This window comes from Netta rufina (assembly GCF_964035555.1).
Source record: "Netta rufina genome assembly, chromosome: 2".
In the NCBI taxonomy this organism is placed as follows: domain Eukaryota; kingdom Metazoa; phylum Chordata; class Aves; order Anseriformes; family Anatidae; genus Netta; species Netta rufina.
This window is the reverse complement of record NC_140124.1, coordinates 71,015,456-71,035,804: the sequence shown is the minus strand read 5'-3', so window position 1 is coordinate 71,035,804 and position 20,349 is coordinate 71,015,456. Positions and strand designations below refer to the sequence as shown.

General features: G+C 40.1%; 1 protein-coding gene across 1 annotated transcript in view; it reads left to right on the top strand.

Moving 5' to 3' along the window:
• MYO10 (myosin X) overlaps positions 1-7,079 on the top strand; it is a gene marked incomplete at its 5' end in the record, with an annotated part of 161,414 nt that extends 154,335 nt beyond the window's left edge. Inside the window, 6 exon segments of the mRNA XM_084306880.1 lie at positions 1,612-1,819; positions 2,436-2,572; positions 3,446-3,566; positions 5,596-6,048; positions 6,430-6,621; positions 6,909-7,079. Of these exon segments, the coding sequence (XP_084163006.1) occupies positions 1,612-1,819; positions 2,436-2,572; positions 3,446-3,566; positions 5,596-6,048; positions 6,430-6,621; positions 6,909-7,019 (1,222 nt within the window). The 3' untranslated portion in view covers positions 7,020-7,079.
• Positions 7,080-20,349: the final 13,270 nt, after the last annotated feature.

The following is a 20,349-nucleotide window of genomic DNA, read 5'->3' as shown; positions in this document are numbered from 1 at the left end:
GATTTGAAGATACATTCACTTACTGAACTGGTTATGCTAAAGAGTAAATCTGAAAAGAAAAAAAAAGGTTGTAAGAAAACAGTGTTTGAGTTGATCTTGATTCTTATTCAAGGAATCGAGGAAAACCCCATGAAACTGAATGCATAATCATTATTTATTAATGTTGACAAAAGGCAGGGGGTAAGGGGGGCTTTCTATAAGTTTGTGTAGTTGCTTAAATGGCTCGCAGCAAGTATGCACAGGTCCTGTTCCTAACTGTCCAAATCAAGTTCCTAAAAATTATTCATCATGCTTACCTTAGTTTTTTGAGGTATTATGCACATAAAAGAATATTACAGTGTTTAAAGATGTACTAGAGTAAAAATGTCTATTTGCAAATCTAATTTAAGACTTTAGCAACCGTTGAGGGGAAAAAAAAAAAACACAAAACAACATTTCTGACAGCTAAGCATTAACCAGAATGTGGAGTTCCTCTTGCTCTGATGCAGCCGAAGAATGTAAAGCGTGTCCCCTTAGGAAAAGTAGTACAATGGTAACAAACTGTTCTCGGTAATTTAAAAGTCACATCTATGTTTATGCTAGAACATGGATACTGTAAATCACTTTGCTGAATGTAGTTATTTTATAAAATGTTTGTAAAATCCTTGAAGACATACCTGTCAAAGTGAGATTAGTGAAATACATCAAACACTATGCTTAAATGTTGGAATTTTAAAAAATATAACAATATTGATTCACCTTTTTAATTTAAATCAGTTCATAAAATAGTCTCCCTGTTTAAAAAAAAATAAAAATAAAGCTATCTGACACAATATTTGCAGGTTGGTTTCAACACTATAGCTGCACAATCTTCTTAAAGCATTTCTGTAATTCTTCAGGAATCTTTTTATGCCTTGTAGATGATGAATCTGTAATTTTTCATACACTCATAACTGAAACCTTATTAGGTTGAAGAAGCTGATATTTTGTCATTGGAAATATTACACAAACACTCTGTACTAAAAGCTACTGGAATTCAGTGGTTTTCAATAATTAAAAGTTCATTAAATTCATTATAAATAAAATATTATAGTAATGTATAATCAAAAATGAATTCATTAAAGTTATTGCTGAATACTTGTAGTACTAACTGCTGAACAGTAAGGTTTGAGAGAATTTTCAAGAATGTCATGAATAGAAATCAAGTATCCTAAGTGACACTACTGCAAAACTGAGCTGTCAATTTTTTTTTTCTGTAGTACCTCAGTGTAGGTTTGTCTTTATTCAACTACTGTTATTGACCAGAAAGGGAGTTGATTGCAATGAGATTATTACAGTTATCCTGCTGTCAAATCTGAGCCGTTACAGTGTTCCTGTAGTTAATGCTATAAAGGCTGTTCAGTTTTTGCTTTCTGTTAGGTTTGCAGAACAAGATGATGTATGTACATAAGTTACCGCACAGTAAATCGTGTTAGAACACTTTCCTTGACAGTGAAGATAAACCTTTGACTGTGCCAATTAAATAGCATACTGAATACAGCAGTACTTTGTCACTTTCAGGAAATAATGGTTCTCAAATAAATAAACTTTCTGTTTTGCAGACTGGCAACTTAAACAATATTTGTCTTACAGAGTTCGTGACCAGTTTCCAGGAACTGAAATGGAGAAATATGCACTTTTTACTTACGAATCTCTGAAAAAAACCAAATGCAGAGAGTTTGTGCCATCACGGGATGAAATAGAAGCCCTGATCAGCAGACAGGAAATGACATCTACGGTGTATTGCCATGGTGGGGGCTCCTGTAAGATTACGATCAACTCGCACACCACAGCTGGAGAGGTGAGAAGTGGTGGCGGACAGCTTTGGCACAGAACCAGTGTTTCCCTGTAATGGCAGTTCCAGCTAGTAGCAGTGTTAAGCCCTTGGAAGCACCATCGGTGTCTCTGCCAGGTGGGAGGGCACAGTCACTGCTGTCAGGGCAGGAAGGCTTACAGGTCTCTGCCGCACCCCTCCAGAATGTTCTGTAGAAATACCGGCTACCACAACTGTCTTTACACTGCAGAGGATTACCCAGCAATAGCTCTCTCGTAGGAAAAAAATGCAGGACAGACTAAGCAACTCAATAGAGGCATTATTGGAATAACTTCAGGTATATACTGATGTGTACGAGGCCAAATTGTTTGCTAAGCTGGAACACTTTAGCCGAGTTGGTAAAATACAAAGGTTATTTATATCTAGGCAGGTGATAGCACATATATGTTCTGAAGGAATCATCCTTACTTAGGATAAAAATGAATGTGGAATTTGGTAACAATTAATACTGATGATGAGAATATCTTAGCAGCATTAACAGCCTAACGTAAAACCTATTTTTTAATTTCTCCTACTTATTTGTCTTGCCTCTGTGGTACTACTTTTCCGTGCTATGATTTCTTCATGTGCTGTTTTTCATTAGGTGGTTGAAAAGTTAATTCGTGGTTTGGCCATGGAGGACAGCAGAAATATGTTTGCTTTGTTTGAATACAATGGAACTACTGATAAAGCAATTGAAAGCAGAACCATTGTGGCTGATGTCTTGGCGAAATTTGAAAAGTGAGTGCACCTCTCCTTCTCTCCTGCCAAATCTAATAAATAGCAATTAATACATTTCTTATGTTATATGCATGGCAATCAGCATCCTTTATCTACATACTGCTGGGACTGTTTAGTCTGGAGAAGAGGAGGCATGGGGGAGACCTTATTACTCTCTACAACTGCCTGAAAGGAAGGTGTGGGGAGCTGGGGGTCAGCCTTTTCTTGCAGGTAACTAGTGATAGGACTATAGGGAATGGCCTCAAGTTGGGCCAGGGGAGGTTCAGGTTGGAAATGAGGAGAATTTTCTTCTCAGAAAGAGCAGTTAGGTATTGAAACTGTTTGCCCAGGGAGGTGGTGGCATCACCGTCCCTGGGGGTGTTCAAGGAAAGGTTGGACGTGGTGCTTGGGGACATAGTTTAGTGGGTGACGTTGGTGGTAGGGGGATGGTTGGACCGGATGATCTTGGAGGGCTTTTTCAACCCTAGTGCTTCTATGATAATAATGAGGGTAAAAAGGAATGTCTAATGTGCAAGTACAGTTTGTAACATGATAACTTAATAATGTTACTTTTATCAACACTTGTCTGAGCCATAGATAAAAGATTGTGAAGATAAATTGGGTTAGAAACAGTTGACTGAGGACTGAGACAACATCTGTAAGTCCTTGATTTAGTTTTGGGCTTTAAATACATATTTATATGTATCTCCAGATCACATAAGTCAGGTATACTTGAAACAACTAACGGCTGTCAATGATACCAGATTGCTACCAGGTGTAGGAAAGCAAAATTCAGCTAATGCCATGCTGAAATTTTTCATGTGTCAATTTAGAAAGGAGTTTGATTATGAAGGTCTGATCTCTCTCTCTCTCCCTTTCCACACACACCTGTAGGCTTGCTGCCACTGCCGAAGCTGGGGAGATGCACTGGAAGTTCTACTTCAAACTCTACTGCTTCCTGGACACGGAACATGTCCCAAAAGATAGCGTGGAATTTGCCTTTATGTTTGAGCAGGTAAGAAAAAAGGTTTTGTTCTGAGGCAATTTTAAGAGAAGGAAAAAAGCGAGATCTAGGCAACAAGGGGAATGTTTTGATTGTGCTTCTGTTTAACTAAATGCACTATTCAAGCAGCAAATGTAGAAATAATAATAATGAAAAAATAAAGGCAATTCAGTGATAAAAATAAGCTTATCCTGACATAAATTAACCAAATGTGATTCACCTAGTGGTATGACTATTCTTGCTTCTGGGTTACCTGTGAATTGCTTTATGTGTAGTGGTGAAAAAAATGGATAACTGGACCTATGCTAGATAATTTATATACAGGGGGGGGAAAATGATAATGCCTGCATTTCATTTTGCTCTTATGAATCCATTTTCTTAAGAAAGAACAACAAATAAAGTAAAAATATGTAATTGGCAAGCAAATTCTGAGATACCCATATTGGCAACAGTATAGAACTAATCAGACATCAGCTTTTCTTTTCAAAACCTGATTGGTATTTCATAGGCACCATAGTAAAACAAATCAGTCTGCTCTCAGCCATAACCATAAGACAGGTATGGTAAGCCAAAATCCACTTAATCACGGTGCTGAGCAAAGAGTGAGGCCATACTGCAAAAATGATTTGTAATGAAAACTAAATGCCTCAGCAGTTGGATTTCTATTTTATGAAGTCTTGCAATTACTCTGAAACTTGCTGATGACAGATATTATTGTGGAAAGATGTCCTCCTTTTCTACTATACTGCAGATGGCTAAAAAGTCTTACAGTGAACAGCTTCTTTCAGGTGTGTACTAGGCACTTAAAGATTTCAGTGTCTTGGCATGCAAACAAGTTCACATAAGTGTTCTGTTGGCAGGTAAGCATGAAGTGATCAGGAGCTTACATATTTTAATTTTTGTATGGATGAAGCCTTTTCCTCTTCCCACAAGATTGAGAACACGTTCACTGTAATGGAGTATTTCTTCCTTTCCACAGTTAGGGTTTTAAAGCACCACGTTACAGCACAAGTCTACCAGAATTCTCCTTGCAGAGCCTACTGCTGTAGCTCGATCTAGAAACACTCATTGTTGGCTGAAGGATCTGGGCAACAAGCCTGCCTTGGCTGGGCTTAGAAGCGTTGCCAGTCTGAAGACTGTCTGTTTTTACATACTGAAGAGTCCGCCAGTTCATGCCTCCACTTTGTGATGAAGTTTAAACTGTAATAAGAAAATCCATGAGAGTTCTGCATCAGATTTGTTTTATTGGTTTATATGACAGATCATTTTCATGCAGCATTCAGTACCGACTGGTGTTGAGCCAAATATTTTATGTCTTGCTAAGACCAGTAGTATTACAGTTATAAAGCATGGCACACTCAATACTTATGATTAATATTAAAATACCTGAAAGAGGTTCATCAGTTCTGTTGTTTTTTCAATTTGCTGTCAGTGTCAGACATGGATGTTTTTCAGCAACTAACTTCAGAGAGATCCCTTCTGTCTAAAGTTTTGGTTCTGTAACCTACGTTTTTAAAATTAATTTAATAATTATATCTGGGACCCTTTTAAGATTTACTGTTTTCCCTCATTGCAGTCTGTTACAAAGCTGTCTTAGGGTTTTGCTCATCATTCATGAAACATAAGTTTCACAGACAGATTATTAATAGCACTGAGTCAAAGTAGATAACTATTTCTTCCCAATGCCCTTGAACATAGATGACTTCCCCCAAGCAAGTGTTTAGATCCTGATTTTCTCCCCTTTAAATTTTCTTCTCCTTTCAGTGGTTCAGTTGCCCTTATGTAATTGAATTCTCAAAGAGCTGTACTAGTATGAGAAATTCCTGTGAGCAAGTTCATCAATTGCTTTGCAGTTCTTCTGGTAAACCCTGTCTTAACCGGTTTAACAAATTTCCCATGAGATTTACCACATTTGTTTTATTTGATGGTTCATTTATTTCAGATCCTGGGTTTGCTTGGCGCTAAATCTGTTTCCCATTTCTCTCTCAGTTCTTTCAAATATTAGTTTGTACATAAAAAGTTACATTTTTCCTCTCTTTAGGCTCATGAAGCAGTGATTAGAGGACACTATCCTGCTCCTGAAGAAACGCTCCAGGTCCTTGCAGCTTTGCGTCTCCAGTACCTTCAGGGAGATTACACTCCACATACCACCATACCAGAAATGGAGGAAGTATATCCCTTGCAAAAGTTGAAGTCTCGAATTACACAGTCTACCAAAACATTTACTGCAGCAGAGAAGGCTGAGAAGAAACGAGCCAGCTTTCTTGAAGGAACATTGCGGAGGAGCTTTCGCAGTGGCTCTGTCAGCAAACAAAAGGTCGAGGAGGACCAGATGTTAGACATGTGGGTCAAAGAGGAAATCTCAGCTTCCAGGACTAGTATTATTGACAAATGGAAAAAACTGCAGAGGATGAACCAGGAGCAGGCTATGGCAAAGTATATGGCTTTGATTAAGGAATGGCCTGGCTATGGGTCAACACTGTTTGACGTAGAGGTGAGTAAGACCTTCTGACCACTCAAAATATAGGTTGTGCTGTATAGCTGGTGATCTCATTACAGACTAGTGAAACCATAAATGCCATATCACAAATGCTCAGACAGCTGATGTAATAAAAAGTTGCATATTAAAAGCATGCTCCAGTTAGCATGCACTGTAGGCATTTAAATCCGCCACTTACCCATAAAATACAGAGGGACAGAATGCTACCCTGTAAGTTTGTAAAGTAAGTGTGTTTAGGAGAAACATAAAATGTTGTTCAAAGATGGACAAGCAATACACTTCTTTTTAAAAAGAGCTACAGGCAAGAATCTCAACAGTAAGTGTGGTGTGGCTCCTTCTGTTACTGTTACTTTTAATTTACATTCTTTCCTCTAGTGCAAAGAAGGAGGTTTCCCACAAGAGTTGTGGCTTGGAGTCAGCGCTGATGCTGTTTCTGTCTACAAGCGTGGGGAAGGAAGGCCTTTGGAGGTGTTTCAGTATGAACATATCTTGTCATTCGGAGCACCTCTTGCCAACACCTACAAGATTGTGGTGGATGAGAGAGAATTGCTTTTTGAGACTAGTGAGGTAAGAGCAAGAAGGAATTTTGTCAGTACTATCGTCTTTCTGTTCTGATAGCCAGATCACTTGGTAATTAAAGAAGCTGCTGCGACTGTTAACAGTGTTTTTTTTCAGATCCCTGTAAAGCTAAAGGGAAGTTATCATGAGATGGATATAAGTCCTGAGTTTTTATTTAACAGCAAAAGACTTGTGCTGAAAGCTCAACAGTTTCTTTTACTGCTAGTGTATAAAAGAACTCATTCACATACTGTTACCTTACTGAGGACTTTCTGCTCTTTATTCTCTTTTGGCAGGTGGTTGACATTGCAAAGCTGATGAAAGCTTACATCAGTATGATTGTGAAAAAACGCTACAGCACCTCTCGATCAGTGAGTAGTCATGGAAGCCAGGGCAGCTCCAGGTGAAAACAAAACCAGTTCTACTGCACTCTAAATAGAACATATCGCTGCTTGGCCTCAAAATGACCTGATGATACTGATCACATCTGTTGACAAGCTAACCAAGAACCAGAATTTCCAAGGAAAGCATCTTCCAACCTTGTTGTAGAAAGACCAGAGGGTGGGGAGGGAAAAATCAGCTGAAATAGTCACATACTGGAACTGCTAGCTCACTCAAAACTTTCCAAAGCATTATTATCTTCAGTTGATGTAACAAATGCCTTAGGACTGGATACTCTGCAATACAAGCAGTAATAAGTGCCTTACAACATTAAACCCAACTTGCATTGACCTAAAATTGATGATAGTGGAGGGGAAACTTTTCACCCTTTCAGAACACTGAAAACAAAGTTTTATTCATCCATTCTGCACTAACCTACTGGCCTGCACATATGTGGGAAGAGGGAGGGAAGAAGAGTAAGGTATATTTTTTTGGAGAGCTGCTGGCAGCCTTCCTGACAGATGCCAACACTTTGCTTCTTCTTGCTTCTGTGGATGTGCACATTGCACGTGCATATTTGAGCTGTCAGTAAATTTGACTAATTTTATTCTGTATTTCATAAGTCTTTCAAAGCAAAGGGAAAAAGTATGTGCAATGGTGTAAACAGTCTTTCTGTACATTTTAATAGTTCAGAGTTATAGTTGTTACAATTGTATGGTTACTTTATAAGCAGTTTTATTAACAACTAAATTCCAAAATTTTCATACATTGGTTTTACTATTGCAAATATGTATTACCCTATAAGTAGCAGAAGTCTGCATTCTGTATCTGCTGTATTATAAAGAGAGATGTAGCTGAGAATATTTATAGACTGCTCTAATACAGAAATACAATTATCAGTTCCAGTACTCCATAATGGCAGCGTAAGTTTTTAATATTAAAAATTTTCTTTTAAAGACACCATTCTTGTAATTGTGGCTGGACTCTCCAACCCAGACTGACTGGCAAAGGTCAGAGCCATTCAGAATTCACTGAATACAACGCAACTGCTTTAATATAGAGTTCTATATTTTACTTGGTTGCCTGATGAAGTTTCTTGACAGTACCCTGTAAATACATTGGGGAATATCAGCTAAAAGTAAGCTGATTTTGGACTTTTATTTTTGTACAGAAATAACTGTAATATAAGGCAAAATTTTGATCAAAGGTATCTTTTAGCCCACAGGAAAAAAAAAAAAAAAAAGGAAATAAAATATTTACCGTTATTAAAAACCTCAGCCTTTAAGGAATTACGCCTACTTACTCAAAAAAAAATAAATAAAAATGTCCAGCAATAAAGAAAATGTATGTAATGTGTTTTGTTTCCACTTTATACCGAGTTGGATGTACAGAAACCCATTAATTCTGCGAAGTCAGGAAAACAGGGCTGACTCCACATAATGGGTTTGCTTGGAAAGGTGCATGTGCTTTGTGTTGTGATGTGGAAGTTTCCATCTCTGATCAAAACTTAATCACATGATACATGTCAGTTACACCAGTACAACACCAGGGTAAGATTGCTGAGCAATTCCACTCTACAAGCAATATGCAAGTAAAACTTTTTGCTTAGCCTTGATGTAAAGTAGCTGGCCTTTAACTAGCCATCTACAGTACTTAGGGCAGCAAGCACTTCCCTCATAAGTGCACACAGCCTTTATCTGTGTTGTAGTTTAACCTGGCTGGCAGCTAAACACCACAAGGCAGTTCTCTCACCCTCCCCCCTCCCTCTCTGGGATGGGGGGGGAGAAACAGGAAAGTGAAGCCTGTGAGTTGAGATAAAGACAGTTTATTAAGACAGAAAAATAATAATAGCAATAATAATAACAACAATAATGATGATAATAGTACTGCTAATAATAATGTTTACAAAACAAGTGATGCGCAATGCAGTAGTTCACCACCCGCTGACCAATGCCCAGCCTAACCCCAAGCAGTCCAGCCCTCCTCCCCGGCTAGCCACCCCTATATATTGTTCAGCATGGCATCAGATGGTATGGAATACCCCTTTGGACAGTTTGGGTCAGCTGCTTTGGGTCTGTCCCCTCCCAGCTCCTGCTGCACCCCCAGCCTGCCCAATGGCAGGACAGTGAGAAACTGAAAAGTCCTTGGCTTGGTACAAGCACTGCTCTGCAACAATTAAAACATTGGGGTGTTATCAGCACTCTTCTCATCCTAAGCCAAAACATAGCATTCTACCAGCTACTAGGAAGAAAATTAACCCTGTCCTAACTGAAACCAGGACAATATGCTACAGGGACATGAGAAATCCTATGAGGAATCCTCAAATTTGCCTGAACTGGCAAATAATTTCAGTCACTCTGTCAGAGACACGCTTGTTAATAATGATAGTACTAAATTTTTCCCCATATTTCATGCCCCCCCTTCCCCTAGCAAAGAGGAACTTACCTAAGGAAAAAAAGAAAATGAGAGAACTGTAACTCCAGGATGTGCCTGTATATGAATTGTTAGTCATATTGTACTGTATATATTATCTGTACAAACACAATATTGTGTATATTTTGCACACACAGTACTAGTGACTAACAGTTCTGATTTTTCCCATATACAAGTTATTTAGAAAGAACTCAGCTGATTTTAGCAAGACATCCCTGGAATAACATAAAAAACAAATTTCAGCCAGTGTTGCAAGAGGGTTTAGTTTTGTTTAAGTGCTGTGGCAGGGACTTCTCTGAGCATGTTCACAAACAACATCATCATTAATAGGTGGTTAAAAAATAAAAATAAAGTGACAGTCTTGTTGAGGGTTATAGCCTTGAGAAGCCAAAGCCAGTTCTCCAGTCCCAATTCATTTACTTCCTAACTGACTTGTGGATGCCATCAACCATTAGGAGGGGTATTTACTCTTAGTCAATCCACAGAAGCAGCAGTCACTGCCTCTAAGAGTTTCTCTTCATGCGAATTCCACCAATCTTCCACACAAATCTCAGTTACTGCTGTGGAGGCAAATAAAATTTGTAATTGTTAATATCCAAAAGAATGTACAGTTATAAAAAATTTTGTTTGGTTGGTTTTGTTTTGTTTTATTATTATTAATAATCAATATCACATAATAGATAAGCCTAGGTTTGAAATTTTAATGTTCCTGAAATTATAAAATACTTAAACATGCATTTAGGCAATAACCCAGCCTTGGAAATTATTTTCGTTCAGTGAAGACATCCCAAGAACGCAAGAAATTTCTTACTAAAGCCAGAAATTCTCTCCTGCTTATGATTTCTACTGTTACAGTAGCAGTTGAGCTTATCTGCACAAAGAAGAGGAGCTGCTCTCATAAATCAGACTACATTTTTATATTTGTATTGAAATATTTTTTTTTTCCAACACAACAAACATTGGAGAAGCCTACCACTACTTCCAAGAGGTGAGCTGTACTTCTGGACAGATATAGGACTGCAGCTACTCCACCGTGTTGTCTTAATGTTTGGTTCTAAAGAACTAAGCATGTGCTTCTGCCTGAAACCTTGGAGTTCAAAGTCAAATCCAGTTAAACTTTGTCCTTCAGTGCATGCCATCAGAAAACTAAGACACACAAAAAAAGAAAGCTATCTCAGGTGTTACAAGATCGCTTAACTTTTTTTTTTAAGAGGACTACTACTTGAGGAAAGAAGAGAAAGGAAAGGGGTATGGGCAGTTCTCCTCTGCCAAGTTGTATCCCCAGTCTTCCAGCTTCTTTTTTGGTAACTCAGTGGTGGAGCACAAGTAAACATTGCATAAGGCTCCTCTTCTCTCCAGTAAGTTCCTGTACTTTCTGAGGCCTGACAGTGCATTCCTGGTTGCTCCAGGTTGAATGCATCAGACATCATAAGCTACTGACTATTAACCAGCTAAAGGAGTCTAGAACAAACTAGGTCCAGTCCTTCTGGAGAGATGGGGAACTTTACTGTGTATTTTGTGGTCTTCAGGATTTGAAGCCATCCTGCTCCTGGGGAGAGGTACGAGCAGTTCTTGCCTGCCACTCCCCAGCGGACAGGCCAGTGCTGCTGCCAGCACCCCACCAGCTGGTGGCCATGGGGTACCCATGCCTCTTGTGGGCCGGCTGCAGGGTGCTCTGCTGCAGGTCACATCAGGAGCACTGCCACAAAGGGGCCAGTTACTGCATGGCTGGACAGAGCCTGACAAAATCTCTTTGGGCAGAAACGTCGCCCTCCAAGTCTGCTGACTGCCTGGTCACATAGGCCGCAGTGAGAAAAGGCTCATGACCCCACTGGAGAGATGGGCTGCCAGACCCCGCCAGGGCAAAAGCTGCTCGGTCAAGCCTAGGAATACGCCCAGGTAATCGGCAGGGTAAGGCAGCAGCTGCAAGGGAAATACAGTCGTACATTATCCTATTAGCACACCCCTATCCTAACGCCCTTAAAGCTGGCCGTGTCCTCAGGCTTCAGTCTAACAAGCGCTTTCCTTGAGCCTTATAACAGAAATACATCCATCTGTAAGGGTGCCAGAAGCCTTAATAAACTTAATTATACAAGTTAGGCACAGGAAATTGCTTCATCCAAAAGGTGTTGCATCAGAAACCTAGGTTTCAATCCCCGTGTTTCTGAGACATACAGCTGTAAGAGCAGGTACATGCAGGTTTGCACCAGCACAAACTCCAAATGGCCTACAGAACGGAAAGTCATCCTGGCATAAGCCCTGCATTACAGCAACTCGGGCAGAAGAGTGGGAATTTCTTGCGTGCAGACTAGTTCTCACAGCATTTATACCCCACATCATCATTTACAGCTCTGTGAAGCAAATATGGAAGAGTACCAAGCAAATATGACAGCACTGTCTTGACTATATCTAATCCTGTATGGTGTCCAGCCCTAGAAACCCACTGCATTTCACTCCCTCAGACAGAGGGATACAGCTACCAATGGTGCAGTTGGCACAACTACCTCGACACACGGCTGCAGGGTGGGTGAGATTGCAGAGACAGACGTTTGCAGTATGTTGACAGGACTTCACCCGCTTCTTTCAAATTACTGAGTTACTAATTCCAGTTAAACTCACATTGCAAGCAAACACCTAATAAGAGTCTTGACCTCCTGAATTACATTTTTTAAAAAAGCACTGTCAAACATCTGAGCTTCATAGAACTGCTCACACATACAGCTTATGTGTAAAAAGTCAGTTCATGAACAAAGTCAACATTACAATCAAATTCAACTAATTACTTTCCTCTCCCAGTGTCTGAGACATTGTATGGTTTTACCACGGTACTAATTATTTTTGCTTCAGTCACGTTTCTTACAAATAAAGCCAAGACACTAATGTACAAATTTGCTGATTCCCAGTGATTTTGATTCTGCCTTACTAATCACACTCCCCCTTTTATTAGCTTACCTGTTTCATAAATTCTTAACAATTATCAGAGTCAGAGAGGGTCCTAGCCTGCTTGGCCTGCTCTCAGGCAGAGTTGACCAAAGAGTGCAGTTAAACCTATAATGTCATTATTGACTCCTTCCCACACACATTCAAACAGCCAATGCTATATAAGAGGTTAATGTAATTACGTCCAGAATTAGAACTATGAAAATCGATTAAAGTTATTAATCTTCCACATCATGATTAACCAGACAAGAACAGCAACATATTTTAGTGTTGAATAACACCTGTAAAATTTTGCATAAATATTTTATGAGAAGGCTGTACAGTACAATTTCTGAGCCAAAAACATTTGTCTTAACTGGTTTCTTAATGGGCTTTGACCATAGCTTCTGAGCCTGTGAACATGCATTTTCTTTCAGAAATTCCTTTGTCTCAGGTCCTAGACTATTATATCAAAGATACTTCCTTTCTAACTTAAAGTTGATCAGTTTGTATTATCCAAGCAACCATCTAATGCCACATCAACAACTCAAAAATGTTGATATGTACACCATTACACTAGCTCAATTCTGCAAAACCCAGATTCAGAGAACACTACATTTGAGAAAGGAACATTGACCATTGCTCTCACACGTATTAACCATGCAAAATGGAGTATCTGTTGCAGGGTGTAGTGGGTTTACGTGGCAAGGTTTTGGTAGCAGGGGGCCATAGGGGTGGTTTCTGTGAGAAGGGTCTAGAAGCTGCCCCATGTTTGGTAAGGGCCCCACAGCTGACCTGAGCTGAGCCAATAAGTGATGTTGTTTGCGCCTCTGTGAGAGCATATTTAAGACAGGGAAAAAACGCTGCGCCACACAGCAGCTGGGAGAGTGAGAGGAGTGAGGAACAGCCTTGCAGGCGCCAAGGTCAGTGTAGAAGGAGGGGGAGAGGTGCTCCAGGCGCCGGAGCAGAAGTCCCCTGCGGCCTGTGGTGAGGACCATGGTGAAGCAGGATGTCCCCCTGCAGCCCATGGAGTACCACGGTGGAGCAGGGCTCCACGCTGCAGCCCATGGAGGAGACCACGGTGGAGCAGGTGGACCTGCACCGACGGAGGCTGCCGCCTGTGGAAGACCCCTGCCGGAGCAGATTCCAGGCCGGACCTGTAGCCCGTGGAGAGGAGCCCACGCAGGAGCAGGTGACCTGGCAGGAGCTGCTGCCCGTGGGGGAGCCAGGTTGGAGCAGTTTTCTCCTGAGGGATGGACCCCGTGGTATGGACCCATATCTGGAGCAGTTCTGGAAGAGCTGCTGCCTGTGGGAAGCCCATGCTGGATCAGTTCATCAAGGACTGCATCCCGTGGGTGGGACCCCACAGCACAGGGGACGCGAGTGGCCAAGAAGAAGCACTGTAGACTGACCATAACCCCCATTCCCCCATTCCCCTTGGGGGGAGGAGGTGGAAGAGGGTGGATGGGGGGGGGAAGGTGCTTTTGGTTTCTTTTCTTTGTTTCTCACTTCTCTAGCTTGTTAGTAATGAGCAATAAATCTTACTATCTCCCTATGCCGAGTCTGTTTGGCCCATTACAATAATTATTGTGTGATCTTCTTGTCCTTATCTCAACCTTTGAGCCCTTTTCATCATATTTTCTCCCCGTTCCTTTTTGAGGAGGGGGAGTGAGCAGCTGTGGTGGAGCTCGGCTGCCCACTCGAGCGGAACCACAAAACAGGGCTATCAGAGCATCCCGACCAACATCTCTATTACAGGAAAAACTAAAACTGAACAATAAGCATGGTTCTTCCATATATTACTTCACTATTGGATTCTACTGTTAAAGCTTTGAGTTCACCAGCATTAAGAAGCAGCATAACCTAGTGGCGAGAAAAAAACACTACCAAATACTAACATTTCTGGATAAGAAGCAGCATCGACACTCATATCATAACATTGTCAATTTTTTATTTATTTATTTTTTAATCTTGTACCACTTGGTAGTTTTAACTTACAAGGCCAGTAAGTCACATGAATTCCAGCTGCCCAACAGAAACATTCCAGGGTAACACGAGTATTTTTGAGAAGTCTGAATTGGGAAGCTTTTATTTTGCTTAGCATGCTATGCATATTAATGTATTTCTTCCCATAAATATACATCTATGCAGACATGGTGTTAAAAGAACCAAGTTTTCATTTCATCCTATCAGCTAACATTGTCTACTACAATCCGGCATAATTATGTATCCCCTAAGCAGTCTCATAACCTCAGACAACCAAGCATTTCATTTTAAGGCTGCTTACAAGCTTTTGCAAGCACAGACTTTTCTTAAGATTTGTTTTAGAAATCAACCACAGCTTTGATTTGTAAATTACAAGTTCTCATGGTTTTCATTATTTATATTGGGAAAGTACCTGGGAAATCTGTTTGACATTGCACCCTGCTTATTAGGTTTGGCACTCTGCAAACACACATTATAAGGCCAGTAAAGACTTCAATCTGTAAAGACTTCAATCAAACAGAAAAGACAAAAAACAGGTCAAGAAGACACAAGGAGACAATACAATCTTCTCATGCAACAGGACAATGGGAATACTGGAGTGAAGATCTCTTCATTCCCAGCCAGTACTCTCTTTTCCAGGTTAGTGTAACTTGAAAAAGCCAGCGGAGGCAGCACAAGCATTCTAAACACCATAATCCTGCTGATAACAAAGTGTTAAGGTTTGTGTTTTAATTAACTTCTCCCATAAATTGTCCTTCTTTAGATAAGGAAAGTTAATCACAAATTTATTAGATCACATGAGAAGTAAAAATGAGGAGACAGTAAGAAAAAGCAACATACAATCTTCATACAGTACCAAACAACTTTAGTGACTAAAGCTGTTTAAAGGTAGAATATAATTTTGGACAAGATATACTATGCTGCATTTGACACACAAAACTTAAAAATACTTTTACTCACGAAGAAAAAAAAAAAAAAAAAAAGCAAGCAGCAAAGCTGACAGTTGAGAGAAACAGCAGAGGGCAGTCTCTAAAAGCATTTCTGGAAGGTGACTGATGTTCTCGCAGACTCTAGCAATTATGTCTCTGAATTTCCCTGCATTTCCTTTAGCTATTAGTTAGTTTCAACAACCAAAATACACTGTACTGAACCCCAAGACCTGGAATAATGAAGTGGATGCTGTGTATTTAAAACACTGCTCAGGGAATGAAAGTGCAGTAGGACAGTTAGTGCCTGCCACTCTAACAGATACACAAACTTCTAAGTAAAATATTTTGAAAGGTGAGACAGACATTAACTGTGTGGTACATTATGTAGGACAAATTTTAACATTTTCCTGTTTAACATTATGACATATTCAAGCCAAAAAACAAACAAACAACAACAACAAAAAAAAACAGTTTGGGATGTAGTTTCAACAATACCCCACAATAGAGGAGACACCTTTTGGAGGCTGAAAGGTTAAGAGGGTGCGCATAAAAGGAGAAAAACTGTTTGGCTGTTATTAATTCGGAACTTATTCTACTCTTAAACTGCAACTATAAAAGATATCAGAGGTAAGTAAACACTGAGAAAGTCCACAAAAGCATTCATGAAGCTTCAGGCAGAAGCAGAAGTAAAGAAAGGTGCATGCTATGTATATCAACATCATGTATGACACCAGTCTTTAAAAAGAGTTCAAGTGATCCAGGGAACTAAAGGCTTTTAATGTTAATTAGGGAATATTAAAATAAACAACATAACTAGTGGACACCTGGAGAAATATAATCTACTGGGGAGAGGCAGTACAGACTGTACAATAAAGCTCTGTGTTGGAGTTCTTTGATGGCCTTAATGACCTGTGCATGAGGGAAAACTATTTCATGTGGATTTCCAAAAAGCTTTTGGCAAAACTCATCGCCTAAGGCTTTAGGAAAGCTATGAAACCACAAAAGAAGTGAAGTTCTGATGTGGAAGAATAGTTGGCTGTAAGATAGGGAACAGACAATAAGAGGAAATGGTCCACTCTCAACATAGAGAGGAGACCACCAGTGAAGTTCTGCAGGGGTTCTGCAGAGGCAGGGGATGTGGGGGGAAACCCAATCCCAGATCCAACTGTACAACAACAAGTTCTGAACTGATTGTTATCACTAAGAGACAAAATAGTGACAGTGTAGTAGTTTCTGGAAAATACCGACTCAGTATTTGGAACCAGTTTTAAAAAACAAAATCAGATGCTAGAAATTATTACCAAAGGCACATCAGCACACTTTAGAGCAGTGCTAGGAAACCTAAATCCATTACCCTACAATACACCACTTTGAATGCAGTGATGATGTGACTAGAACTGCACAAGAAGAATATACCAGAACTGGGAAATTTTCAGAGATGGGCAACAAGGATGAGCACTGCCATAGAACTGCTACTGTATGAAGAATGACTAAAACATGACTCTTCAGCCTCAAAACAGAGGCAAGGTAGGAAGTGGCATGGTGATGACAGGATACAGAGTCCATAATCATGCACTAACTACGGGTCATAAACAGGACAAGGGAAGTGGTTCTTCTCCTCTTTCTACCATGTGTGAGACCACACGTGGAACACTATGTTCAGTTCCAGGCTACCAAAACAAGACACCCGCTGACATCCTGTAATGAGCCCAGAGGGCCCATGGAAGGTCAAGGGCCTGCAGCATGTGATGTAGAAGGAGGGACTGAGAGAGCTGGGCTTGTTCACTCTGGAGGACAGAAGGTGAATGGGGATCTAGATGATGATCTTCAAGGTCTCTTCCAACCCAAACCATTCTATGATCCTATGATCTACATGCAAAGTATGTAGTGTATGGTTATGGGACAGAGCAGTCCTCCTCCTCTTAGATGATGCACAGCAAATAAAGAGGTAGAGAACAAAAACTGCAGCATGAGAAATTTTGAATAGGAAATTCTTTGTGAAAAAAGTATTCTTCACAATGAAGGTGGTCAAACACTGGAACAGGCAGCCCAGAGCATGCTGTAGTATCTCCAATCCTCACAAACGTTCAGAACTAAGCTGGGCATGACAGGGAGTGACCTGACGTAACTGTTGAGTAAGAATGCAGACCGACTGTCTCCCAGACATTGCTTCCAAACTAACTTATTCTGTGGCCCTGTGATGACATAAAACAGATAGGAAGCAAGGGTTTTTTTTTTCTTTTTGTTTGTTTGTTTGTTTTTTAAAAGGGGTGTGGGGTGAATCTACACAGCAGGTAGCAGACCTGTGTAACTCCTTGATAAAGGATACTGTTGTGTCTAAGAACATGAATTCAAGGAGCTACTCTAGGAGCATTTGGAAGAGAAACCCAGTAGGGAATTACTAAATAAGCAAGCCATACTGGGCTCAAGAAATTTTCTGACCAGAAGACAGTTGGAGGCTGGGAGAGAATTGAAAAGATGAACAAAGCATTATATATATACTTACTCAGTTCTTCTGTAGTCTACTTCTTCTACTTTTATTGTCTCCACTTCTGAGAAGAACCCACACTAATAAATATCAACTTAAACTACTAAAAAGAAACAAATCAGAAAATATAGGACAGGGATTTTTGTGCTGTTTCAGAAACTATGGACATCTGTAGCTGATAATGAAAAACACGTTGAAAGTCGCATTCCACCCTCAGTCCTCCTTTTCCTGTTGCATGAAGGCTATACTGAGAAACAGAAAAGATCTTCAGACTTCTTAGTTAGAACACTTAATATCTGCTTTAGTGTTGAACATTTAACAGCTTTAAATCACATCTGGCAGATTTTTGTATTACCACACACACACACACAAACAGGTAATATCAATGAAGTGCAATATAAAGAAAAACAGAATCCACACCTTAATCCAAACAACAGAGAGAGATCTCTAGAGGCAAATATAAACATCGATATTTCTTTTTCTTTTGCCAAACTGCAGGCTTAATATACATTCACTATTTAATAAATGTTCTTTAATTAAATGCATTTATCTTCCTTTTGTCCTCAACCTAATTCAACTTTTCATTGGTTTTAAAATGATTAATATAATTGTATGTGACAAACCGTTGGAATTACTTGGTGGTCGTATTCAACATTTTAGACTGGAAACAGCCTTCTGGCCCAGCTGCTAGATCAGAAATACTCCTCAGTTGCACCTAAAATCTTCTACCAGATGTGAGATTTGACAACATAGCGACACCTTGTATAAAGAGGAGCCATTACCCAAGCAATTAAAGAGATGGTCATAAAAGTTTTGAATGTATCAGATTGGTTGAATGTGTGAATTCTAACTGTCACAATAACCCCCCCCCCCTTTTTTTTTTATTCAGTTACTTTCTAATTGGTGAAAAAATAACCAATTTGGTTACGAAGGAAAATTACTCTGTACATGTATATATTTTTTCCCCACAGAATAATCATTTTTAATACATCAGTTCCAAAAGCAGCTCCTCATAGGTCAGCATATTCGGGAACCAACCTCCACATTTAAAAAAAAAAAAAACTTGGTAAGTTTGTCTACCGTTATCGAGTTATGCATTTTCCACTGAAGATGCTTTCATTGTTGTTTCAATCATAACATTTTGAGCTGAAATACTGACATTAACAACATTTCTCTATGCTGACATCAGAATTTTAAAACATATTTCAGAAGCATTAGAATGCTTTGATAGCTGTAAGCTCCATTGACACAGCCATTTAGAAAGCTTTCTCCACAGGCTTCATCCATCATTTACATTGCAGTCCCTGACACCAGAAATGCACTCTCTAATCTCATTCTGCACATTACAGCTCATACACACAACTGTTCACTGGGTACTAGTCCTAGATCTTCCCAGCACAAACAGCACACAAACCTTTCAAACCCTGGCAGACAAAACATCAAATTACAGACAGATCAAAGGCAGGGAACATACATACTGTTACATTCAACATTTAATCTTCCAATGGTCACCAATGAATGATCCATCTATTCTCTCACACAGTGCTTTCAGTAAGTTCAGTCATAAATCCAGCCCAATAACTGTCTACAGTGAAAAAGAAAAGCTGTCACCTGCCAATACGTGAAGCATTTTTTCCATTAGCTAAATTACAAAAACTATTCTGGATAAGCTTTTCGCTAATTTCCATTCATACCCTTTATGGTATAGGTCAGAAAAGCAGTGTCTGTAATGTAGAACAGAAGCAAGTTTAATCAAAATCTGAAACTGTGCTCACATCTATAGTCTATGCCTACAGTCTCTGAAACAACCTCTCACCACCCCCCTTTTCTGGGGGCAGAGGGATCCTGCAGCTCCTGGGACAGACTGAATGGAAGGGAGTGCTCTGTACAGTGCAAATGCACAGGCACACGATCATACTCAAATGTTTCCGAAAAAAAAAAATAATAAATTTAAAACAATGAATATTGGAAAGGGTGAATTACCTAGTATCTGCCATGGCTGTTATCCTTAGGGCCACAGGTTTGTAAAGCTGTTATCAACATTTCACAAATTCAGTACAAACTAAGACCTAAGTACAAACTAAGCCCAAACTAAGCCCAAACTAAGACCTAACCCATATTTGGACATTTTAAGCAGAGCGCGCTACTTGTGGCTAACCATCCCATGCTGGCTTTAAAAGTGCGTGAAAACACCCGACTGCTTTCCAAGCTTATCTAATGGCTGTTTGGAGCTCGCTAGACTTAAGTCCTGAATAGGACAGCGCACATGTCCGAAATAACTGAGTGCTGGCAAGCGGCAGCCAGCCGCCACCGGCTGGGCTGAGGGAGGTTGGGCAGCGTTACGGGCAGCGTTCGCTACAACACACCACAAACCATCCTAAAACGGCCTGGAAAAAAAACATAAATAATAATAATTAGATAATGACAGTAGAGGCTCCCCTATTTGTGCTCCTTTCTTTCTTTATTTCTCCCTCCTTGCCGTAGGACCCTAATTTCACTCCCACGGACTGTTAAACCGCCTCCCCGCCCACCGCCCCTAACGGCCCCCCCCGTCGCCGCCCCCCCCCCCCCCATGCACCGGCCCCGCGCAGGCGCGCCCCG